Below are 25,949 nucleotides of genomic sequence, written 5' to 3'. Positions count from 1 at the left end.
AGAAGGGATACACACTGGAAGCATCTCTAGGAATGTTGAAATCAACAAAATTTCATACTCTCAAACCATCATCAAAGATGCACTCTCAGATACATACTTCTGTAATTCTATGATCCCAGAATAATTAAGCTAAATCATCCCCCCCCCCTTTTTTTTCTCTGTACATTTCTCAGTTGTGATTCTGTAAGATCAACTCTTTCACCTGCTATTTTACTCCCGGTACATTTTTATTCCATCTCTTAGCCAGATGCTAATCATGTCATCAGACTAGAAAAGTGTTTTTTTCTTTATATAACAGGATAGGATTATGGCCAGTAACTCTTACCTCTAACGGCAGGGGGACAAGGCAGGATGAGACAACAAATGTGTGAATTAGGTATGTAGAGCACAGCCTCTAAAGGGAGATGAGTAAATTCAAAGGTAGCCCTAGGAAAGCTTTGTGTATTTGGTTGTAATCCTGAGGTTTTCAGGAAATCCATGTTTCAACAAGATTTTAAAGCCTCTGTTGAAACAACATATTTTCTTTCCAGCTATGCTAGAAAAAAGGGTTTTTCTATGACTACTGAGTGAACTCTTTGGAAAGAGTTATGGATGGTGAAAAGTATGAGTATCTGCTTTTAGAACTGCCAGTGGGGTTAATGTAGTCCAGCCATCAAGTTATTACCTTTAAATTGATGATGACTAGAATGTGGCACATAAATCAATAGATTGTGAGTCCCTTATGATCCTACCATTTTTCCCTCTTAATTCAGGCCAGCATTTGTTGCTGAAATTTTCCACTTCTTTTAAAAATAAATTCTCAAATATGGAAATCCCTTTTTAGAAGACTGCATATTATGGAAGCTGTTATCATAGAGATAGGAGCTGGAAAGCCAGCCGTCTTGTATTTCAAACTTAAAGACTACCTCAGACTTTACCAATGTATGTTATTAGGTATACAGAAATGAGGGGAGGAATGTTGTTTTCATTGTTGCCTTTTTTTTTTTGCAGCTTTATTGAGATACAATTCATATATAACATTTCATAAGTTTAAGATGTACCTGTTGATTATCACCACAGCATCAGCGAACACCTCCATTGTGTCATGTAATCACCGTTTCTTTTTTGTGGTGAAAACATTTAAGACCTACTCTCTTAACTTTGACGTATATAATACAGTATTATTAACTATAGTCATCAAACTGTACATTAGATTTCCAGAAATTATTTGTCTTTAACCTGGAAGTTTTACTCTTTGAAAGCACTTCCTACATCAAGATGTTCCTGGCAGAGAAAGTAATTCAAGTGCTCTTCTCAAGACCAAATCATTTCCTATGTCAAAGAGAACTAGTTAGGACTTCTAAATCAGCTTCCTGTTTTATTTTGGCAGGATTTATAAAATGCTCGTTTTGAGTACCTGCTTTGGGAGATAATTTCTGGATAGTTCGAAGCGATTTGCATGAGAATTCATTGTACACACAGAAAAGTTCAAATATTCTTATCAACCATGACATGGTAAAACTTGTTGCCTTTTCCTTCTAGGAATTATAGATTACTTTTCTAAATATTGATATTTAAAACTTGATATCAATATTTTATATCTTGCTTCTAAGTTGTTGCTGATATAAAATGCCAGAATTTTCACTCTGGTTAATTACCATTACCATATTTGTTTTGTGTTTAGATATTTTGGAAGAGTCCATTGTAAGGCTGACTTTTAACTAGACTCAATATAATCTTTCCAGATAATGTCTATGCATGCCTTAAAGTGCGGAGAAATTTGTAATTTTGTATATTCTTTTTTTTTTTAATTTTGTACATTCTTTCTCGATCCATTTGATTTTTGTTTCTCACTTTTCCCCCTACCTAGTGCATTCTCTTTTGAAGTCTGCATTTAATAGCATAGCTATAGAGAAGGAGAAGCTTAAGCAGATGGTTTCTGAGCAGGATCACAATAAAGGCCACAGCACGCAGATGGCACGGCTTCGACAGTCGCTGTCTCAGGTAAACAAGAGTGTTTCATTCTCATGATGCATTCCTGACCCCATAAGGCAAAAGTTTGGACTGGAGGTGGTCCATCATGCATGGCGTATTCAACCAAACTTCCCCCAAGACTACAATGTCAGGATTAAATTTCAAAATTATAAAAAAAAAAAAAGTTAATTAAATAAAATTTAAATTAAAATTCTCTTGCAAAATACATCAAGGTAAGAGTGAAAATCAACCAAACTTGCTTGTAAAAATATAATTGTTATTTTGACGCCTCTCAATGGTCATTTATAAGGCAGCCCCTGGTTTTAAAAGACAAATCATGCATTTATACATGATTTACACTTCTAAAATATGTTCTGGAATATATTTAATTCAGTGTTGTACACAACAGAATCTACTAGATCTTCCACGCTTAATATTTTTTTCCCACTTATATCACGTCTTAATCTGTGGAAAATGATCTTTTCTTTTCTGATTTATACTTTCAGAATTTTCTTCCTAAGTTATGCTCCCTGAAACTAGACTCATACTTCAAGATATATTGTACATTACAAAATATATTAGTCAATATATATTCATTATATATTATCCAACATAGATTATATTGATCTTCCTAATATTCATCAAATACCGATATATATCAAAGTTGACATTTCTGCTAAAAATCCTTTGAAAGTGTACTTAACGCTTTTTTACACTGAGCACGTCCTCTGAAATATTTTCTTCATTTAGTCTATGACTGCACTTTTAAAAAGACCTCTGAGAATTCAATGTTTGTTATGTGACTTTGTGTGAGAACTCAGTGTTTATATAAAATATTGTTCACTTCCTGGTGCCTTGGATCAGAGTGAAGGAGCAAGCACATCCTGGGTAAGTGGTTTTCCATGTGGCTCGGCTCCTGCTTGAATAGTTTCCCCCAGTCCCTAAGCAGAGACAGACTGTCTCACATGTTTTATGTCCCTGAACTGTCAGCTCACCTTCAGTGTTGAGTTTCACGTTATGAAGTATCGTTACCTGGGACACACTTGCTGTGCTCACCATAAAACACTGTCACTAGAGGTGCGTATTCTGCTTCCAGTGCAAGACCAGGGACTCGGGAGCACGAGCACTCAGAGCAGCAGCTGATGTGCCAGTCTGCAGAGGGCTTTCCCCGTGAGCACGTCTTAACGGTGTGCCTTGGTCTCCTCCTGACACGTATCTGGTGAATGCTCAGTCTGTGGGAATTGATCTTCTGAATCATTATTCTGAAAGTACCCTGAATCAGGAAGATCAAAGTAATGGTTAGGTAAACATGCAGATGTCATCCTGTAAGTGTGCAAAATATGCCCTTTCCCCCCCTAAAAGTTGCAGTATTTCCCTCAGATGTATTGAATAATAGAGGCGTAGCAGTATATGCTTGTATGGAGAAAAATAAGAAAATGTATTTGCTTCTTTCATTCTGCCTTTTCACAAACTTTTTTAAAAAGTTCTTATTTTGATCATTCAGTACTCATCACAAGTGCCCGCCTTCATCCCCATCCCCTACTTCACCCATCCCCCCCCCACCTCCCTTCTGGTAACCAGCAGTTTGTTCTCTAGGGTTAAAAGTCTGTTTCTTGGTTTGCCTCTCTCTCTTTTTCCTTTTGTTCATTTGTTTTGTTTTTTAAATTCCACGTTTGAGTGAAATCATATGGTATTTGTCTTGCTCTGACTGACTTAACTTCACTCAGCATTATACTCCCTAGCTCCATCCGTGTTATTGCAAATGGCAAGATTTTGTTCTTTTCATGGCTGAATAATATTCCATTGTATAAATATGTATATATATAAATATATATCACATCTTCTTTATCCATCAATTAATTGATGGACATTTGGGCTGCTTCCATATCTTAGCTATTGTGAATAATGCTGCAGTAAACACAGGGGTGCATGTATACCTTTGAATTACTGTTCTTTTTTTCTTTTTTGGAGGGGGGGTAAATATCCAGTGGTGTGATTGCTGAATCATATGGTAATTCTGTTTAATTTTTTGAGGAAGCTCCATACTGTTTTCCAGTGGCTGCACCAGTTTGCATTCCCACCGACAGTGCAGGACGGTTCCTTTTTCTCCACATCCTCACCAACACCTGTTGTTTCTTGTGTTTTTTATTTTAGCCATTCTGACAGGTGTGAGGTGATATCTCATTGTGGTTTTGATTTGTATCTGATGATAAGTGACGATAAGCATCCTTTCATGTGTCTGTTGGCCATCTGGATGTCTTCTTTGGAGAAATGTCTGTTCATGTCTTCTGCCCATTGTTAACTGTTGGTTTTGAGTTGTGTGTCAGTTCTTTATATATTTTGGACACTAACCATTTTTATCAGATATGTCGTTTGCAATTATCTTCTCCTATTCCATAGGTTGCCTTTTAGTTTTTGTTGAATTGTTTTGAAAATGTATTAGTTTCTTGCTTCCTTGCTTCTATTTGTTTGTTTGTTAAGACAGAGAATGAAGAAGAGTAGAGATCTGGTCTGCGGCATCAGATTAGAAAGGATGGTAAAGACAAAATTTTAAAGTGATTCATTTGTTCATTGTATTTCATTTAACTGACTATGTATTAGGTATAGTGCAAGGTTTGGAACACCAAGATAAAAGTAACTCTGGTCATGTCCCCAGGAAGCTTATGATCTGATTAGTGAGATGAGTAGTATTTACCAAGGAAACAGTTAGAGCCATTCAGAGCCACAGATGGGTGGTGCAGATTTCCAGGGCTCTGGTTGTTCAGAAGAATGGGAGATCTCTGACCTCCGAGCAGAGCCACAGATGAGGAGGCACTGAGCTTTGTACTGGGCCTGAGTAGACAGCAGCAGTTCACAAGGAAGGACCCGATGCTAACATGGTGAAAGTAAAATAAAACAAAGTTATATCAACTTTACATTTTGTGGGTTATTTCCTTCTCCTGTCAAAGCGTAATTTGTTTGTCTCTAAACTTAGAGTTTCAATAGATTTTTTGGAGGGATTGTTGTGAGTTGTTTTTCATTTTGTTTTGTGGTGGGGCTTTTTTGATTGTTATAAATGTATTTTTAACCAGAAAGCTCAATTTTATCCTCAAAACATGGAAAAATAATTTGGTACTATAAAGACAGTTCATTATACCCTATTCACTGGAGAATTCAGTGCTTCCTATTGTGTGTCATCACAGTATTTCGACTATGTCCATGTTCTTACGTCTGTCCATACCCTCCCATTGGGCTAGTTATACCCTCACTGGCCATCTATCCTCATTGCCTCTAAAGCTGGACTCTCTTTTGGAACTCACCATAGCTTCTGCTTAGACATTTAAGTTTACTGACAGTTCACTCCTCTCTAGGGAATTGCTATCCATGGTTAGACCACTGGAGAGGTACCTGGAAAATGGCAGTTAATTCACAGGGGCCTAAGCATGGAATGAGCAAGGAGGAGTTAATCTAGAAATAGCTAAGTAAGTAGATGGGAACCAGCTCATCAAAGACCACAAAGAGGAAGGGTGCCTGGGTAGCTCAGTTGGTTAAGCGTCTGCCTTCGGCTCAGATCATGATCTCAGAGTCCCAGGATCAAGCATCGCATGAGGCTCCCTGCTCAGCAAGGAGTCTGCCTCTCCTTCTGCCCCTCACTCTACTTGTGTTCTCTCTCTCTCTCTCTCTCTCATAAATAAATAAATAAATAAATAAATAAATAAATAAATAAATAAATAAATAAATAAATAAATAAATCTATCTGTCTGTCTGTCTATCTATCTGTCTATCTATCTATCTTTTTAAAAAATGGACCACACAGAAGAGTTTATCTCATCAGTTCTGGGGAGGCCTTGAAGAATTTTAACAAGGGAGTAATAATGCCAGAAATTGAAAATATAAGTTCTGTGTATAGAAACAGAAAATATATTTCCGTATATAGAAAGATTACTCTGGTACGGTATGGAAAGGATGGATGGAATTAGGTGAAACTAGTTGGAGAGTGTCTTAAAATATTTGAGATAATACAGGCCTGAACTTGGGAAGTACCAGAGTTGGTAGGAAGAAGGGATGAGTTTCAAAGCGTGGGGGAGCTGGGGTGACGTAGACTCAGCATGGCTTGGAGATCAGCTTCAGGTTAGAGAGGGACAAGGAGACAGAGTCAAGATTCCTTGTGTGACAGAGTAGTAATAGTTCTTTTCCCTGAGATTAGAAATACAAGAAGAGCTGATTTTTCAGGCATAAACAGTTATTATTTTTTTTTTTTTTTTGAGACTGAAGTATCAGTCTCCATCCATCAGACAATTAGATATATAGATGTATAGCTCAGGAGAGAGGTCCGGGCTAAAAAGATGTAGATACATCGGTACAGCTACAGATATTGGTAAATCAGAATAAAAGAGGGTCAGTGGTGCTGCTGTATAGAACATTAATACTTAAAGGACATTAAAGAAAAAGAGGATCCTTTGATGGAGACTTGGGGGAAGCAGCCAAAGGATTTAGATGGTGCTGAGTGTTGAGATCAAAGGTAAAGGGTTTTAATAGTCTCAAGGAAAATCTGATTAAGCAGCAAATAATATATGGAGGGCAAGTCAGCCTTGGAGTTTGGTAGCTGTGTCAGCATGTTCGTATCCTAGGGGAGGGAACCAGGAGATGAGGAGATGGGGAGGCTGGGAAGCAGTTAACTGATGCCGCCCTCCTGGTTGACCTGCTCTCTTTTCACTGTCCCTCTTTCAACGTAGCACTCAGAACTGAACAAGACATTTAAATACCATGCGTTGAGACGAGTGTTCTGAGTATGTCTTTATATTAGCATAACTTCACATTATAATGTAATTTTAGGTGGCCTGAAGACATCTTTGATCCATATTCAAGTATTACCAGCTAAACTCCCAGATATTTTTCTTATAACCAGTTAAGTCTCTCCACAGAGAGAGAAGGAACGACTGTGTTTAAATAACTTCTTAGGGCAGTCCCGGTGGCTCAGCGGTTTAACACAGGGTGTGATCCTGGGGGCCCCAGGATCGAGTCTCACGTCAGGCTCTCTGCATGGAGCCTGTTTCTCCCTCTGCCTGTGTCTCTGCCTCTCTCTCTCTCTCTCTCTCTCTCTGTCTCTCATGAATAAATAAAATCTTTAAAAAAAAAAAACTTCTTAAATTAGTCCAAGCTAATAGTTTTTATTTGTTGTAAGTCCTATTTTGATATGTAAAATTATTAAAATACTGCTTTTCAGTGAAGCTTATATCAACTTGGTAAATTCCATTATCCTTTTAGAAGACACATAGCATATGAAATACATGAAATTAGCATTCTTCACTACCTTCTCAGCATAAATTGTTACCTGCCTTGGGCATGTAATAATTTACAAGACTGACCAGTATAATGAATTCCTCTTTTAAAGTGATATTTCTCCCTTGATCTGTGTGCACACAAAGACATACATAATTCTGTTATTATACCTCCATGAAACTTTAAAGGTAACTTTTACACCTGAGAGGCAGCGTAGATGTTAGATTTGAACCTGTAAGACAGGGCATTGTGTGGGGTCTCTATCCCTTTATAAACAACTTTCTTTCACAGCTACAATTTCACATCCTATTTAATGTAATACCCTGAACACCCAAATCAAATAGTATATAATAGGACTAAGGTAACTTCAGTGCCCCAGATTACTATAATAATAAAAGATTTGACGTGACTCGGGTCTGTCTTTAGTGTATTATACTTTGACACCGTTACTCTGGCCTCAGAGGCTGTGCACAGCTTATGTTAAATGTAGGGGGTGTTGGGACCATAGAAATGTGAGCAGCAGAATATGTCCCTTGTATTTCAGCTAGAATTACAGTATTTCATTAAATCAATATGCCATAGATTGTCAGATGTACCATCATTATGTGCATCACTAAAAAAGAAAAAAATGTCATTTAAATTGACAATGCTTCAGAGGTGTTAAACGTAGGAAGAAATGTGCATCTTAAAATCAATGATATGTGGTATGAATGCAAATGTAAGCAAAAAATCAACTTAAGGCACATAGTACCATAATTAAAATTCCAATTGTAGTATTTACCATCCTTCCTGTCTACAACATTTCACATACACAAAATAAATATTCTGGGGTATTTATCGGGTAAAACTTCCAAGAGTATTCCAGAATTCAAATTCCCTGAAACATGACAAAATTTGATGTGCATGAAGATAATCTTCATAGGATTATCTCTTTTTAGCCATCCACTGAGTTCAAATTGATGTCATTTTGGACATCGTTTGGCAATATTTCTTAAAGCCTTAAAGAGATTTTATCTTTGACTCTTTGGCCCATGACTGACTTGTCTAGTCTGAGGAAGTAATGCTGATTGTAGGAAAACCATTATGCATACAGACACTCATGGCAGCATTATTTATTCTAGTAAAAATAGGTAATATCACAAGTATCCAATTATAGAAAGTAATCACTTATTATACAACTATTAACGCCATATTTGTGAAGTTTGCGACATAAAATAAATGTTTATATACAAAGAATAAATGGCAGACACTGATGTAAAGTATGTATCCATTACATGTGGGTTTATTACACTTTTTAAAAAAATAAAAACCCACATACATGTGGAAAATGTATAGGAAAAAGCTAGAAAGAAATATACCAAGCTACCAACAGTTGGTTGATAGGGTAGCAAGGTATGAATTTTAAAAAGATTTTTTTTCCCTTTTTGCCTTTTTCCAAATATACCGTAATAGTATGTACTTATTTTAAAATTTAAAAAAGAAGGTGATTTTTAAGCAATTCCCAGGATTTGGCTCTTGATGACTCTAGCTTTGACAATTGTACTGATTTTCTCGTTCCTTTTGAACCACTTTTGCTTTTATCCAAAGGGTTTAAGTCTCTGATGATTCCCTCTTGCCATATGTTTCATAGCCTTCTCCAGCCATCAGGCATCCAGGTTTCCTTCCCAGAACCCACAGTTCCGTTAAATGTATGTGTCAGAGTCTCACCCATTCAAAGGTAATCCTCACCCATTGTCTGCCAGGGTGGATAAAGGTAGTTAATAATAGCCAACATGGTGGGGATTTGGACAATTGGTTCTGGCTCAGGATTTCAAGATGGTAACCACTTTTATAGATTGAGAAGGAATGGTTTATTTCTTGGGTATATTAAACTTGAATGTGTCTGAGGGACCTGAGGAAATGAGCATACTCGGAGAAGAGTTTTTTGTGTGGTCCAAGCTCACTAACTAAGCCAAGGGAGTGAGAATAAGCATACAGCCTGCCTGGCGAAGAATCCAAGGACAGGAATCCCTGTGCCCAAGGGAGCTTCCTCCCTGTTAGGTCTTTGGTCCCATGGGCCCCTCATAGAGCAATGCCATTCCTGATGAGTCTCCTTAGCTTCTCTTGCTCATTGGCTGGTGTGAGTAGCTGGTGATGCGCCTCCTTTTTCCTTGCTTCTCCACTATTCATGATCCTTGGGTACGTTCTGAATGTTGTTTCTGCCATCATCTGGGCTCTTCTATGTTAATTATCACTAATAGTGTCATTTCACAGAAAATACCTATATTCCTCAATGTTCCCGAGATTTCCATGATATCGTTACAGAGAAAATAGTTGAGTTTTAGGGAGGGAAATAATAAATGGGGTCCTGAGCACTGCCTGAGAGCACTACACCACAAAGCTCCTGGCACGTGGCTATAGCAAACTTCAGAAACAGTCTGTATGATCAAGGCAAAAGGAGGAGCTGACCGGGTAAGATATGAAGAAATAGACCGTTGCACGCTCACTTGTCTGCCTGCTTCCACCTTTTGCTGCTGGGGCTGCCAGAGTTGGAAGAGTATTTTATTTCCATGCTTTGGGGGCTATATAACAACAACCTTTTTCTGCCACTGCATATGTATTATTAATAAACTTTTCCTTTTGATCCCATGGCTAGAGGTACCCTTGTGCCTTCACACACACCTGTAGACAGAACTGCATTTAATGACTATCGGATGAAATAGGAGCTTAAATGAGAATTTAGCTCAAGAGATCCAGAGCAAACGATAGGACGTGTTTCGTTATAAATGGCAAGCCTGTGTTGGAAACTCCTACTCTGAGAAAAACCATTATTATTTATCCTCACCATTGAGTCTTTGTGGTGGTGTTTTGTTAACTCTGCTCCAGTGACAACAGACAGCATAGTCACTTTAGAGAAACCCTCTGTTGAGGTTTGTCTGAAATCATCAGGTCAAGACTATGATTCTGCAGTTGAAACCCTCAAACAACCCACCACAAGGCCTCCTACCTAAAAAATAGTACTATATCTGAGTCCAAATATTTCAATAAACAAAACAACCTTCAACATACTTATGGGCAAAAAAAATCATGAAAGAATAAAGAAGCATAGGTGAAGTGGCCACAAAAGATAGGAGTATGCTGTTTGTCTGTTTTTTTGTTTTGTTTTGTTTTTTCAACTACGAAGTGTTTGAGATTTTGCTCTGGGAAAAATGATCCTGAGCACTTTTGCAGAATGTAAAGATATAGAATTTCTCCCTTTAAGGTGCATGATTTATTTACTATATAAGTAATCACCTTTTATCTAAATAACATCCCTGTTTCCTCAAAGAGCTAGACCCATATTTCCCTCTCTCTGTAAATGTAGCACCTATAAGATCTGTATCCACCTTTAATCCATCAACACCTGACAGCCCGCCAGACCAGGTGTGTTCTATTTTACACATATTTTACAGGCTGGTGATAAGGACTTTAAACAAAAGCCAAAAGCTGTGAATGAACAATTTTCTGCTCAAAAAGCAAAAGCTATGTTGAAGGGAGAGAGGAGAGGCTGTTCAGTGCTCCATGCTCAGAGATTACACACTGCTCAATGCAAGTTTGTAAAGTTTAGCCACTCTGTAGTTTCTCCTGGCTGTTTTGATAGCTACAGAGTTAGAATCATGATATTATATTCGTATGTGTATGGGTTTATTGTATCTGTACATTCTGTATGAAGAAAAGCAGTACCCCCTTCCCTGGGGAGATGCCTTGTAAGTCCTGACATTTATCTTCCACCCTGTGAGGCATCCACCTCCATCTTCTCGTTGCTGACTTTAATGCAAAGGAAAGAACTGTCTAGCTTTTCACTGGGCTCTGTTCTCACCTGTCCTTTGATCCTTGATGTAATTCCAGTGAGCTACGTCTATCTTACGTATATGGAACACGTTCTTGTGCATCAGTGTGATGCAGGTACCTTTGTCCACAGGGCACCCGTAGGGAGTCCAGCTTATGTCAAGCTGCTCTCTTCTTGCCACACGTACCCAACTGTTATAGCAGGTGGTGTTTTTACTGATGCAGACTTAGCAAATACAGATGCCGATCACTTGGAGTTTGTTTCCTTCTAGCGATAGGTTCTTCATTAGGCTTGTCGGTATCTACACTGCTCTGTGAAGGCACCTTTTGGTCTTGAGTTAGTTCTGCTGCCCTGTCATGTGTATATGCACCTAGAAAATGAAAATACAACTATTTTTTCACTGGAATAAAATAATAATTCTATAAGGTAAAGCCAGTTCATTGTTCATTCCATGTCCAAATAATTTTTAAGGTAACTGTCTGACTTTGAGACAATTCCCAAATTTTAGAAACTAGAGCCAAAAAAAAAAAAAAAAGGAAAGAATCAATAGTTTTTATTCCCAGGCTGTAAAACATAATATATATGTGGTGGTAGAATGGGCTTGGATGTAATGGGCCTGACTCCAAGGGGGAGAAATTCCATGAATCATTTTTATGAAATCCATGAACTCTTTGAACCCACTAACCTACTAAGTAGCACTCTTATTTTACCAAAAAAAAAAAAAAGAAAAAAGAAAAAAGAATACCTTAATTCTGAGCCATTCATTTTCTTCTTATCAGTAGGATCTGGCCTATGATGACTCTAAAAATTATAGCTAAGAACGTCATAGACGCTGTTGTCCCATGTGCATTTGTGTGCTTATTCTGTTTTATGCTTGCTTATTAACTTGCAATTACATGTGCAATTTTTGTTATTTAAGGCACTCAACCAGAATGCTGAACTAAGAAGTCGGTTGAACAGAATACATTCAGAATCTATTATATGTGATCAGGTTGTCAGTGTAAATATTATTCCTAGCCCTGATGAGGTAAGACTCATTTTTAATAGATGTAGAGTACTTATTTTATAGCATCTAAATCTACTGCATATTTTGGGTTTTTTTTTAATACAGTTCTTTTGCCGTTAATAAGATTCTCTGCATAAATATTTGTGTTGTTGACAGTTCAGTGGTCTTTGGAGTGAAGCAAGTACATGAGCTCGATATCAATTATTCTTGGTGATCGGTGTCTATTTTTATTTATATCTGTGCTCACCTGATGCTACTGAATATTTAGTTTATATATGTCTACTGCAGCTTGTGAATTTTCTGTGTCTGTCACAGTCTTCATTTGAAATGTTCCTTATCATCAAATGGCCCATGAAATGGTGGGGGGGAGCGGGGAGGAAGCATTTTTAGCTGAGAAGGTGCTAAATGAAAGCTTTCTCAAGGTTTCTTTTAAAAGCCCTGTCTTAAGAGAAATCACTTGACCTTGCTAAAATAGTACTAATGATGCTATTACAGCTACTAATAGTGATGATGATGTTGATAATTAATAGCTAGCACATGTCAAGTGAATGCTTACTGTGTGCTGGGCATTGTGCTAACAACGTTGCATGCATTATCTCATTTGACACTCCCAGTGACCCCTGAGGTAGGTGCTGTTGTTATTCCATTTTTCAGGAGAATTTTTGACGTAATGCTAAAAGGACAAGAGATCATTCAGTATTTGGGCTAGACTTAGTGTGTAATTCTGTCTATAACGCTTTATAAACTTACTATTTTATAACCATGAGAATTTACACTTTGCAATAGCAATATTAAAGCTTTATATAAAGGGATATATGTAACAAAGTGAGAGTTTTAACTCGTGTGAAGGTCCTATTTACAGAAAAGCGTACATTTAGTAGAAATCTACAGGTCCCAAGGTCCTACCATCTAATCACTTCAGAAATGGCATCCCAAGACAGCTTCTTTTTGATTTCAATTGCCCACCCTACCCTATGTCCACTTACCTTCATGCATCACATAGTATTTGGTGACACTCATGGTCACTCAGCTGTTCAGAATCCAAAAGTATTTCTAAAACGGCATCATTCAGAAATTGTTAACAGTCTTAGTTTGAATCTTTTCAACCTGAAATGATACCTATATATATTTGTCACTTACTGAATAAAAATACAGTTTGCCATAGGTTTGATGTTTGAGTCCTATTATGTCATTGGTTAAAGTTTATGATCAAACTGGAAAATGACCTTTAAGTATTGTCTCAAAAATCAGTTACATAGATTGTTTTCTTTGCATATCTCTAGTGGTTTCTACAAATATGTCTTGAGATTTCGCATACTGGTTAGATATGGCTAGTAGTGATGGATCTAAGTTTATGAGAATGAACCTGTCTTCATAGGGGTTCAGACTATTAAACTCCACTTAATATCCATTGAGCATTGATTTGAAATCAAGTCACAGGACCAACACCTTTCAGCTATGCCTTTTGGATTCTTCAGACATATTATTAGAAGGAAACTTTTGCCATGGTCATTACTGAGTTGCAAGTGAAAATTATCTGTGGTCACCACTCTTTTAACCTATGATGTGAATTTCTCCAGAAATCTGGCCTAGTACGTCATGGTCTAATTTGAACAAATAGCTTTTCTTTCAAAGAAATAACAATGACACCAAATGCTTCTGTCCTCTCTAGGCTGGAGAGCAAATCCATGTCAGTCTCCCCCTGTCACAGCAGGTAGCCAACGAGAGCCGCCTCTCCATGTCAGAGTCTGTCTCCGAGTTCTTTGATGCACAGGAGGTGCTGCTCTCTGCAAGCTCGTCAGAGAATGAGGTAAGGTTTTTTGATGTGTCAACCCCAGTTACTTCTGATGAGGAGTTTGGGTTGGAGAAAGTAAGACCATGGGGACTTTTTTTTTTTTTTTTAACATCACAGTAAGAGTCTTAAGTTGTAGGAAAGCCAAAAGCATGCAAATTATATTGGTTCCCATTTACTGAACACTTAACATCTGAGTGCCAACCTACTACATTTGATGAATAAAAGAAAAGAATCCAGCATTCATTCGGACACTGTTGTATGATTTGTATTTCAGGGTAACCAAATAGTTGATGGCAAAGTTTTTTGTAGAGGAGACAAGTAAAATATAGAAAGAAAGAATGAAAATTTGAAAATCACCATTTATGTGTGTGTGTGTGTGTGTACACGCATGTGCACACACACGTCTTTACTAGAGACATGATTTTGAACTTCTTTAGAAAGATGATGTCTAGAATATCTGGTTGGGTAATTAAGGGTTTTGGAGATTACCACTGGCTAACATAAAAACTGTTTATTGTCCTGTTTTTTTTACTGAAGTATAATTTGCATACAACATTACTTTAGTTTCAACATAAAATCGGTGTTTGCATATATTGTAAAATGATCACCACAGTAAGTCTAGTTAACATCTGTCACCATACATAGTTACAGAATTTTTTTTCCTGTGCCAAGAACTTTCTAGATCTACTCTCATAACGACTTTCAGATATCAATACAGTATTATTAACTGTACATTACATCCCCAGGACTTATTTTTTTTATAATTGGAAGTTTCTACCCATAAAGATTTTTTGGATTGTTCTTTGTGCTCATAAGTCTTGGCTAGGTCTTAGAAGCAGGGAATCTCCTTTGATCAGGTTGCAGAAATTGATTCTTTTACTGAAATTTAGAAATTTGGTCAAGCATACTTTGAATTTTCTTTTTTCTTTCTTTCTTTCTCTCTCTCTCTCTCTCTTTCACTTTCAGCATGGGAGAAACAGCCAAAACTCTTTCCCACACAGCTGATTAAAAATTTTGTCGTTTGGGGTTGCAAATCTGTACTGCATTTTTACAAAAAGGAAATGAAATAGTTGCTGAATGTTATTTCCATATGCATAGAAAATGGATTGGAAGGAAACATCCTGACAATTAGTTCTAGTTGCTTTCGGATGTTTGGAATTCTGAGTGATTTTAGAAACAAAAAATAAGTGGAGAAGAGAAAGAAATAATGAATACTTATCACTTTTATAATGGGAGAGATGTAGGATAGAATCCTTGTGTCGGGTACTGAATTCGTTTCCACACCCCGCCACGCACCTGCCTCTCACATCCCTAGTCCTGTGTGTACTGATGCACAGACTCTCCGTGTGTAAGCCAGGGTACTAGTGTCATTACTCGTAATAAGAATTGATCAGATGCTATCAGATGGACAAAGTCATCCTGCTTGCTGATTCGTGTCTCTTCCCCTAAGGCCAGCCTGCTTGGTGAGCAAGGAACGGCAGCAGGAAAAGTGACTTGAGTGACCTAAAGGCTGGGAGGGCCGGGGAGTGATAGTGCCACCGTTAGGGGCTTCTGTGCCACGTGGACAGGGTATTTGTGTCTGGGAGCCCATCTTACCCCGGGGGACCACCATGCTGGAGACATGCCACCAGCATTTTCCGTTCTGACTCTGCTTTTTCTGACCTCCCATTGCTGACCAACCCTTCATCCTTCTTCATTCAGTCAGGTTTCGGGCAAATTTGGCTTCATGTTGTTTGGTCTCTGACCCATCAGTTCTTGGGGGCACACTGGCTGGGTGCCCCAGTGCCACTCGGACCAGACTCTGACAAGACAGAAGTGAAGGGGACGTGAAGCACGGTCCTCCACAAGTCCAAGCAGCAGCATGGCGGTACCAGCTCTGGAGGAAGAGTGAACCTGGTGGCACAGGGAAGGGCGGGGGGGATGGAGATGATGTACTCACTTCGAGCCACTGCGCGTCTGTCAGGCCTCTCAGGGGAGTTATCTGGCCAGTATTTAGGTGTTCATATCTAAACTCAAAGAGAGAACGGGTCTGAAGACAGAGCAAGAGTCAGCTCAGGATCCACATAACCAGCTGCCTGTGAGACATTGCCACCGGGGGCCCAACAGAGCCTCTCATTCAGCATGTCCAAACATGGGTTCAGCAACACCGGTCACACACACACTTACCCCGACGTGGGGAGAAACCTGCCCATACTCCTCATATCGCTTATCCAAGTGCCCTTCTACCCGTGTGTTCACCTCAGATACTGGGTATTGTCCTTCTCTCCATCTGCTTGCTAGGACCCGCCCCCACACTGATCCACTCGCTGGGGTCCCTAACCCCTGCCATCTAAATACTACCAAATCCCTATGTTTTCCTCCAGCTTCACTGCCCCTCCTCCGATTCGGTCCACCACCATCTCCGCACTGGATTACCTGATCAGTCCCCATTACTGGTTTTCCTGCCTCCCTTTTTTCCCCTCTAATCCATTTTCCACTGGACAGCCCGATTAATCTTTCTGATATGCAAATCTGATCCTGTCCCTATTCCCTCTCGTCCTTTGGATCACTTTCTAGACTCCTTAGCCCTCATGCAAAGGCCCTTATAATCTGATCTCTGCTCTCAGCTGTAGCCTCTTGCAATTCTTGTCCTTCTGGATCCTTCCAGGGGCCAGATATTTGCTAACCCAATGAAAGAATGCTTATAGCACTTTAACAAGTGATTAATCTAAGAAACATCTGGGCATTAGCTGTCTGACGTTAACGTTTTCCGTGAGTGAGAGAAAAATCCTCTTTATGTGATATCTACCAATGCACTTCACTTAATGAATGCTCAGCTCCTTTAAAAAATGCTGGTTTTGCTTCCAGAATGATCTACTTCCCTTCCTCTGCTATTAACTTGTTTCCACAGTGCTACATGCCTGGTTGCATCTAGGAAAAAAATATATTTATATATTTCCTGAACTCTTTTGAATCCCTAAGTTCTTAAGGAGAAATATTTGTCCCCAGGACTTCTTGACCAGGGTGGAGAAAATAAATACATACGAATTGTCTTATTATACTGCAGAGCCTTAACTTTATATATAGGATAAAATGCATGGACCACAGCTAAATGGCCCAGCCTTAGCGATTGCTCACATATATGAGAACATAGATCTTACTCAGGGCCCACTGTCATTATAGAATTGTTTTACATTCTACATGGACCATTCTAGAAGGAAATGGGTATTGGACCATTTTTCTCATACATTTCTTTGGGAAAGATTAGAAATTCAAGAAAAGACTTTATAACTTTTTATAGGATAAAACATGAATGTTTTCTTTTTTAAAACAAAAATTTCTCTTAAAGGTTGTGTTGATTCACTTGAGAGAGGGAGCAGGTGAGAGAGAGAAAGGGCACAAGCACAAGGAGGGGCAGAGGGGGAGAGAGAAGCAGACTCCTCACTGAGCAGGGAGCCTGATGCAGGGCTCGATCCCAGGATCCCTGAGCAGAAGGCAGACGCTTAACTGATTGAGCCACCCAGGCGCCCCAGCCTGAGTGTTTTCTTAATAATAAATGTTCAAACGGTACACATGCATGCAACATGAATTTCGTTTGAGTGGGCATTTGTCTCCTCTAAGGTAATTGGGTGTGATTAGCTTTTTGAAGAGAAATCATGTGGAAGAATGTGATTTACTTTTTTTTTTTTTTCTATCAAGCTTAAGAAAGAAAGTGGCTTTCATGTGCCTGATGATTTCACCATCAGCTCTTTTGCAGTCGGTAGGAACTGGAAACCAGTTGGCAGTGGGAAAACATGAATCAGAAAAAGACTTTATTCTCAATTTGCCATCTTTATAGACTTGCTCAGTGTGCAAAGCAAAGCTACCATTCTTCAGTTATGTGTGCAATAATTCTATCACTATTCTCCCTAAATATATGAATTCTTCTCAACTTTAACTTTTATTTTTTTATTTTTTTATTTTTTTATTTTATTTTATTTTATTTTTTATTTTTATTTATTTATGATAGTAACAGAGAGAGAGAGAGAGAGAGAGAGGGAGGCAGAGACACAGGCAGAGGGAGAAGCAGGCTCCATGCACCGGGAGCCCGACGTGGGATTCGATCCCGGGTCTTCAGGATCGCGCCCTGGGCCAAAGGCAGGCACCAAACCGCTGCGCCACCCAGGGATCCCAACTTTTATTTTTTTAATATCTTTATAATTTTCTTATCTATATTGTTTTGGATGTTTTATTTATTTTTTTAAAGATTTTACTTATTTATTCAAGAGAGACACACAGAAAGAGAGGCAGAGACACAGGCAGAGGGAGAAGCAGGTTCCATGCACCGGGAGCCCAATGTGGGATTCGATCCCGGGTCTCCAGGATCACGCCCTGAGCCGAAGGCAGGCACTAAACCCCTGAGCCACCCAGGAATCCCCTCAACTTTAACTTTTAAAACATCAGCAGTAAATCCAGAAACCTTAAAGGCAAAGACTGATTGTTTTCTATTATGTATAAACTTAAAATTTTTACATAGCCAAAAAAGGTATAAACAGCATTAAAAAATAAATTGCAAACTAGCCAAAATGCAACCTATATAATGAACTGAAAAATAGTTGAAAGAAAACAAATTTACACAAGATGAAATGCAACCTTTAAAAGAGATCTTTTTAGGGGGCCCCTAGCTGGCTCAGTCGGTTAAGCATCTGCCTTCGGCTCAGGTCACAAACTCAGGTGTCTGGGATCAAGTCCCACATTGGGTTCCCTGCTCAGCAGGGAGTCTGCTTCTCCCTCTTTGTCTGCTCATCCCTGCTGCTTGAGCGCTTCTCTCTCTCTCTCTCTCTCTCTCTCTCTCTCTCATAAGTAAATTTTTTTTTGTATCATAAGTAAATTTTTTTAAAAATCTTTTATGTATGTTAGGTAAGTAGATACTAAAAAAAGGTTGATAATATATAGTGTTTCAGTGGGTGTAGAGAGATGGATGTTCTCGTGCTGCGGGTGAGAACAAATGACTACAATCTGTCAGGACAACAATTTGGCATCATGTGCCTATGGCCTAAATGTGATCCATTTGTCCAGCAATTTCACTTCTAGGAATAAATATTAATAAAGTTGCCACACAGATTCACAGAAATATATTTACAAGGATGTGCATCCAGGTATTATCAATAGTAGTAAAAAGTTGGAAACCATTTGAATGCTGGCTAAATTCCTTGTATCATACCTATAGAATGAATTATGTTGCCATTCCAAAGAAAGATGAGAGCTATATTTATTTTAATGGAAATATATCCAGAACACTATGAAACAGGATGTAAACTGACCCCCTTTCAGGATCTAAAGATATCTATATATATCAGTATGTTTGTCTAGCCATTTTGAAATTGGGGGTAACATCCACCAAATGTTAGAAGTAGTTTCCATTAGGTGACGGAATTATGGTTAATTTTTCTATAATCTGTTTACCCTCATATAATTTCCAGTTTTTTACAGCAAGAACATTTTATGTGCAGAAAAAATGTAACATTATTTCATTTTGAAGACAGTAAATGAGTACCAGCAGGTTTCTTGCCTGTAGTAGAGACATTGGTTGTTCCCATTTCTCTGGCTGGCTCTACGGGACTCTATTTTCTTATCTCATCCATGTCTAACTCCTCCCCTTAGTACGTATGTTGCCCCTTCATTTCATTCTCAGGCAAATTTTGGTTTCATTTTTGTTCCATGTTGTTCTCTGGGAGAGAGTGGCTTAATTCTTGATTTCCCCTGTCCGTGGATCTTCCTCGCCCACCCCCAAATAATCTGCCACATTTTGTCCATTATCTTCAAACCTGGATCTCAAAGCAGCTTTCCTTCCAGATCCCCATCGTGGCCATCCTAACCCGTCAGTATTCCCCCAGATCTATATAGTATCCTGTTATCTGAGCTCCCAGAGGAAAGTTGCCAGGTGTCTTCCTGTAAACTAAATATGACTCTATCATCCCCCTGCATGTAATAACCTGTGGGATTTTATGGGAACCCTTTATGTTGACACGAAGCCCTTCACAGTCGGACCCTCTTCCTATTCACCCCACCCTCTGTCACAGCCACTCAACTTCTGAGCGTTCCTAGAATGGAATGTTCCTCTTGTGTTTCCCTTCCCCTTTATACACTCTTCCTATTCCTGTGCTTATGAACCCCTTCTAAAAACCTCTCCAACACCCAGTGCCAATTTTATTTCCTCTCCTGAATCTTCTAGGGGGAGTATAAAGCTCCTTTTTTGGTACCTTATTACTGTATTGCACTGAAATATTTCTGATTATGTACTGGCCTCCCCCGACCTCCCACCCCAACTAAGGCAGGGAACTACAAGTGTTCCCATGACATATACCAAATACATTTCCCCCTATGACCTGTGCTTTTGCTTATTTGGGCAACATTTTACTTTTAATCATTTGATTTTCTGGCCTTTCAAGACCAAACAAGAATTCTGATCCTTTCTGTGTTTTTCCCCTTTTTTAGGCTTCAGATGATGAGTCTTACATCAGTGATGTGAGCGATAATATATCTGAAGACAACACGAGTGTTGCAGACAACATTTCTCGGCAAAGTATGCATCCTTTGAGCTTCCAGGTTGTTCTGTCTTCTTGTCAAGTTAGAATGCTGGTGCCTCAGTGAACAATCATTTTCTCCCCTCACTGATTGTTCCTTTTGCAGCTGATCATTTGATGCATTTTATATTTGTATAATCTGTTAAGGTAAATGGTGGAAAACCCCAATAAGGTCGATGCTTAAATGAAAAAGGTTTACTTCTTGCTTCAACCAAAAGTTTGAGTCTTTCCTATTAAATATATTTAATTTTTTTAAAACTTGTCTTTTCTGGAATAATATTTGAACACGTGTAACACCTTATTTTAAAAAAAAAAAAACCTGTACGTTGATGTTTTGTGCATTAAATAGCAACTCTGTGTTGAAATAATTCAGGTCACTCTTGAGAGAGTCTAGTGGAGGCTTAAGAAGTTAAGCCTCACAATCAGAATTATTTGAAAGAGTGCATCTTTCCCAGATTCTGTGAAATAAAAACAGCAAAATACCTTTTATCATGACCGTCGTCTTTCTCTCTTTTCCAGTCTTGAATGGGGAGCTCACTGGAGGAGCCTTCCGAAACGGACGTCGAACCTGCCTGCCAGCTCCCTGTCCTGACACCAGTAACATTAACCTGTGGAATATCTTGAGGAACAACATTGGTAAAGACTTGTCTAAAGTCTCTATGCCTGTGGAGCTGAACGAGCCACTCAACACTCTGCAGCATCTCTGTGAGGAGATTGAATACAGTGAGCTTCTGGACAAGGCTTCAGAGACTGACGATCCCTACGAGCGCATGGTAATAAATAACAGAGCAGTACCTTTCAGGGATTTGTCAACCCTAGATGTGGACTAAGGCAGAATTTGTTATAATGGCATATTTGGTTCCTGCATAACACTGCATAGGAAAAGGACGAAACGGTTCATTTGCACAAATTGGGCAGGACCCCAAAGTTCCAGATACCTTTCTAGAAGATAGATACTGTATGACTTATCATTGGTCATGAGAGTTTCTGAAGTTAGGATGTTAAGCTGTCACACTCCTAGGTATAAGGTATGCCCAGCCTTGCTCTAGCAGCTTTTCCTGAAAGCCAGGAGAGAGCCCATTTGTTCGAGAACTTGGGTCCGAGCAAGTAACCTCCTGTTTGTGCTCTGCACTGGCCTCTGATCCACACAACTGTGGAAAACGTGACTGCCCTCCAGAAGGCGCCAGCAGCCACAGTGCTAGGTTGTGCAAAGGACGTAACCTGTAAGCTGGGTTTCAGAACCTTTGAACTCTGTGATGCTCAGGAAACTGGGTGACGGCTGAACGAAGAATGCTTAGCCTCAGATGCCTGCCGGTTCCCATGCGAGGACTTTAACGTCATTGTCACTCATATTTTTACCCATGCATTTACAAAGAGTCTGCAAAGGGCAGAAAACGCAAATACCATCCCGTCAGCCCCCGTGGACAGAGCTGTGTAAAATCTAGAGGAATAAGGGACGAACAGACCTGGAAGTAGTCTCTCCTATATTATTTTCCTTTCTTAAATGTTTTAACAGGTTCTTATTGCTGCATTTGCAGTTTCAGGATATTGCTCCACCTATTTCAGAGCAGGAAGTAAGCCATTCAACCCTGTCCTTGGAGAGACTTACGAATGCATTAGAGAGGACAAGGGATTCCGATTTTTCTCAGAACAGGTAAGTCCCGCTGGACTCAGTGAGGTTTCTACGTAGAAACCATGGAAGGACAGGTTGATGATGAAACAGCTTTTTGATAAACCACTGTTTTCCTCTGCCTGTGTCTCTGCCTCTCTCTCTCTGTCTTTCAAAAATAAATAAATAAAATCTTGGAAAAAGAAGAACTAAAGTGAAAGACTTACACATTCTGAGAATAGTTCAATAATAGAGACGGAAGAGTTGACTAGTTTTTATTTAGGGGTAGCCTATATATGTTGGGAAAAAATGATCATTTATGGAAGCTTTAACACTGATGTCTTTGCCTTCTTTTTTGTTTTTATTTACCAGGTTAGCCATCATCCACCCATTTCTGCCTGTCACTGTGAATCCAAGAATTTTGTGTTTTGGCAAGGTTTGTATTTCAAATATAACTTCAAAATCCAACTGGTGAGCCTCTGAAAATTTTCTAGTTTCTAAAAGTATATTATTATGCTCAGGTTAGATTTCTACCTTGAGGACTCAGAGAATGTTATTTAATAATTGGTGTCGAATTCAGTTTGAGAACTCAGATTTCCTGGCTTAAATATGAAACCATGTCATCTAGGAAATGAAATTGTATACCTAGGAAACCAAGCCCTAGGGATAGCAGAGCTCCAGGCCAGCTGTGCCGGCTCAGGGCTATCACTCTACCTCATTATGCCTCATTGTCTGCATCTATAACATGGAGGTCCTGTCTGCTGCCTTCTTGCTTCTTGAGGGTGTGCAAGGAAATCTTAATCGTGAAAGAAGATTCTGTGACACATCACGTGTGGTCACAGTCTATTTGGATATGAAAACATTGTGCCATCATGTGAGATAAACCACTGAGCCCTGGGCCGTATCTTAACAACCAGTGTAGGAACGTGTTTGTTAAGTTAATTTCATTTTCTCATAAATCTTACTTATTTTTCTGTATCTAGAGATTTAGGTTTTTTCTGTTCTCCCAAATAATATAACTTTTCAAATCAATGGGTATATAAATCAGTGGCATTGCCATACTGCAATTATTTTTATTATACCTCTTATTTTTAACATATATGTTAACTATTTCCGCCATTTAATTAAAACTTACAATAATGTTATCTAGACTTTAATGCGCAGTAGAGTCTATGTGTATATGTGTATGTGAATTCACATACACACATACCGTTCTGAGCTTTTCCCAGTTTTATTAGTTGAAACAAATATGGAATGTGTGTTATGGAGAAACATAGGTAGTAGATTTTTTTGATTCACAGTTGAGTTTTTCACTTTGGGTCATTCCCAGGTACTTCTATATTAAATCAACATAGAATCAATTGTGATTGTGAAAAACCTTTGTGAAATGTAGAGCGTTAACACAAATGTTAGTTTTTACACAATAAATGATTAGATACAGAATGCATATTTCTTTTCTTCTGCCTGTGTTATTTAGATATCAGATGGAAAAACAAGTTCTGGGGGAAGTCAATGGAAATCCTGCCTGTTGGAACACTGAATGTCATGCTTCCAAAGTAGGTTCCTTTCATCTTCATTTTGGTCTTCTACTTGCTTTTCTAAGTCAGAAATGGGTCTTTGAAACTCTAGAAGGTGCCAATGATCCACCTCCATGTATGCCCAAAATTTCTGTTAATTTCTACAAAGTTTTAAGAATGGAGAAAAGCAAATAAGAACTGTAGCATGTGTATCAAAGCTCCCTACTTCTATCTCCGCATGCTCCATTCACCAAGTCAACATGAGCTATACCTGTCTGTCCCAGGTACCATGTTACTTTGCATTTTATATCAAAGTTTCTCTTTTTAGCCACTTCTTTTCTATGTAATATGTATTTTCACTTTTGAATTCGTCTTAGATCCAGGGACTATTTTTAATGTCTAAGTCTGTTTATTTAAGAGGAGTGATGAAATCCTTTCATGGTATTTTTCTAGAGGATATAGCTTATAAATTTTTTAAATTAGTTGAAGTTTTCATTGAGGCCAAAGTATTGATTGTTTTTGTTTTTTTCATTTGGTTGGTGTTGTTTGGCTTTCTTTTTGTTTATTCTGTGGCAGAATTTGCTAGTGAATTAGATATGAAGGAAGGTGGGGTAAGCGAAGAATTCCCAGGACCACAAAATAAACTTTAAATATTTGCAAACTCATAAGTGGAAAGAGAGTTTTCCCAGGGATATAGAGAGCCTACATCGTACCAATTCATACACTTTTAAAGAAACTTAGAAGTGTTTTACTTTATTTCGAAATAACATTTTATTTGAAAATAGAGATAATGTGCAAACTTAAAGGTGATTGGAAGCTATGCCATCTCATTCCTTGGCAAAAACTCTAACTTACTGTGACCCAGAATTTGTGTGAAATACATGCTATTTGTGATCAATAGTCTTTTCTCAAAGAATTATTCATGTCTTTGGTCTTAATTCAAAGTATGAAACAATGTCCCCAGGTAATCTTTCTTAAAGGCATACCCTATCATGCCTAGTTCCTCCCTCAAATCCTTCCACGATGGCCCATTACCTGTAGTAGGAGTCCAGACCCATTGGTGCACCGTTGAAGGCCTCCCCTGCTCGGCTCCAACACCTTTCCAGCTTTGCCACCCCCCACACTCATTCACCTGTGGCATACCTCTGGCAGGCCCCCTGATGCATACTGCTCTTCTGGCTGCTGTCGCTTTGTCAGCACCTTTCCACAGCCTACAGCGTCCTCCTATCCATCCTCTAAGTTTACACTGAATCCAGCTTTTGCCAGCAAGTCGTCCTTGATACTCACCCCACATTCCAGGCAGATCTAAAGATTCTCCCTTCTGTGTTCTTATGATATTTCCTCATCATATTTTCTTATAAGTATCTATTGCCATGACCATCTACTCCCACCACACTTGCTTGAAGAGAGCAAGAAACAGGTCCTAGTCAACTTGGTGGCTTTTGCATCTGGACTATAGAGGGCACTGAAATGTTCCTTAAATGAATGAGCCCAATAAATGTCCTTGACTACATAGAAACTTTCAACAAAGAAATTAGAGGAAAATGAGGGAAAAGGAAGCTTTGGCCAAAGAATATTCTCAGTCATAGAAACAGAAATACCTATTTGTGACCTTCATTGTTTTTAATCAACATTGTATTCTTCACTAGGTATGGAGATTGCTATGTATGGAATAAAGTCACCACGTGCATACACAACATTCTCAGTGGGAGGAGGTGGATAGAGCATTACGGAGAAGTAACCATTAGAAATACCAAAAGCAGTGTTTGCATTTGCAAACTCACATTCGTCAAGGTAAATAATATAATTAATTAATTAATTAATTATATAAAATGCTTCGTAAAGAAGATATAAAAGTTACCTGTAACAGCAGCAGGTGAGTCTGTCCCATATCATTGATCCTGAAGGACGTTTTAGATAAGAAAGCAGAACCAACTGGCGGAGTTACTCAAGGCATGCAGACATCTGAACATGTGGAGGTCAAAAAAGGCACCATTTCAAAACAGAAGAAATATTCTTCTTTCTAAATAATTTTCTTTTTAAGCAGCCAGTCAGTATTCATTAAGTAAAATTCCAGAAAACACTTCTTGCCTTATAGCGAGTCTTCTGGTTTCTATTTCTGTTCCCTCTTGATTGCAACATAGTCAAGTGATCTTATTTTAGGGAGCTAATTATAATGCATTTGTCATTTTCTGCGGATGCATGTGGATGATAACTTCCAGGCACTATAAGCTTTATCCAACTCTGCCACTATGATGATCCAAATTTGTTCAAGAAGAACCTTGTCACCTTTATTAACGAGAAGATTCCTGAGATAGAATGCCTCCAAAATACCATTTTCCCCCAGTTGCTCTGGTCTAAAGTGAAACACGCAGTGTTGCCCTCATGTTTGGGTGTGCTACAGGATTCATCATGGTCCAGAAACTCCACCACCCCCTTTAATCTAGTCCACTC

General features: G+C 38.7%; 1 protein-coding gene and 1 long non-coding RNA gene across 20 annotated transcripts in view; one reads left to right on the top strand and one right to left on the bottom strand.

Annotated features, from left to right (window-relative positions):
* OSBPL6 (oxysterol binding protein like 6) overlaps positions 1 to 25,949 on the top strand; it is a 208,390-nt gene that overhangs the window by 173,099 nt on the left and 9,342 nt on the right. For 8 of the 19 annotated variants that reach the window (XR_012023837.1, XM_072811108.1, XM_072811122.1 and 5 more), the window contains 10 exons: positions 1,850 to 1,983; positions 2,818 to 2,841; positions 11,943 to 12,050; positions 13,702 to 13,839; positions 20,281 to 20,368; positions 20,889 to 21,142; positions 21,886 to 22,023; positions 22,351 to 22,414; positions 23,456 to 23,534; positions 25,145 to 25,289. Coding sequence is in view for 18 of the 19 variants with exons in the window: in XM_072811108.1 (XP_072667209.1) it covers positions 1,850 to 1,983; positions 2,818 to 2,841; positions 11,943 to 12,050; positions 13,702 to 13,839; positions 20,281 to 20,368; positions 20,889 to 21,142; positions 21,886 to 22,023; positions 22,351 to 22,414; positions 23,456 to 23,534; positions 25,145 to 25,289 (1,172 nt within the window). In the remaining variant the exon portion in view is untranslated. The remainder of the gene's footprint in view (positions 1 to 1,849; positions 1,984 to 2,817; positions 2,842 to 11,942; positions 12,051 to 13,701; positions 13,840 to 20,280; positions 20,369 to 20,888; positions 21,143 to 21,885; positions 22,024 to 22,350; positions 22,415 to 23,455; positions 23,535 to 25,144; positions 25,290 to 25,949) is intronic. The other 11 variants (XM_072811124.1, XM_072811120.1, XM_072811111.1 and 8 more) reach the window with 7 other exon arrangements.
* LOC140624349 (uncharacterized) lies at positions 959 to 25,749 on the bottom strand. The gene is made up of 5 exons (XR_012023839.1): positions 25,357 to 25,749; positions 15,764 to 20,508; positions 11,054 to 11,393; positions 4,649 to 4,824; positions 959 to 3,226 (listed from the first exon to the last, which is right to left on the bottom strand). It is a non-coding gene; the product is annotated as an uncharacterized lncRNA (long non-coding RNA).

This window comes from Canis lupus, chromosome 34 (genome assembly GCF_048164855.1).
Source record: "Canis lupus baileyi chromosome 34, mCanLup2.hap1, whole genome shotgun sequence".
Lineage (NCBI taxonomy): Eukaryota > Metazoa > Chordata > Mammalia > Carnivora > Canidae > Canis > Canis lupus.
This window is presented reverse-complemented; position numbering and strand designations above follow the sequence as displayed.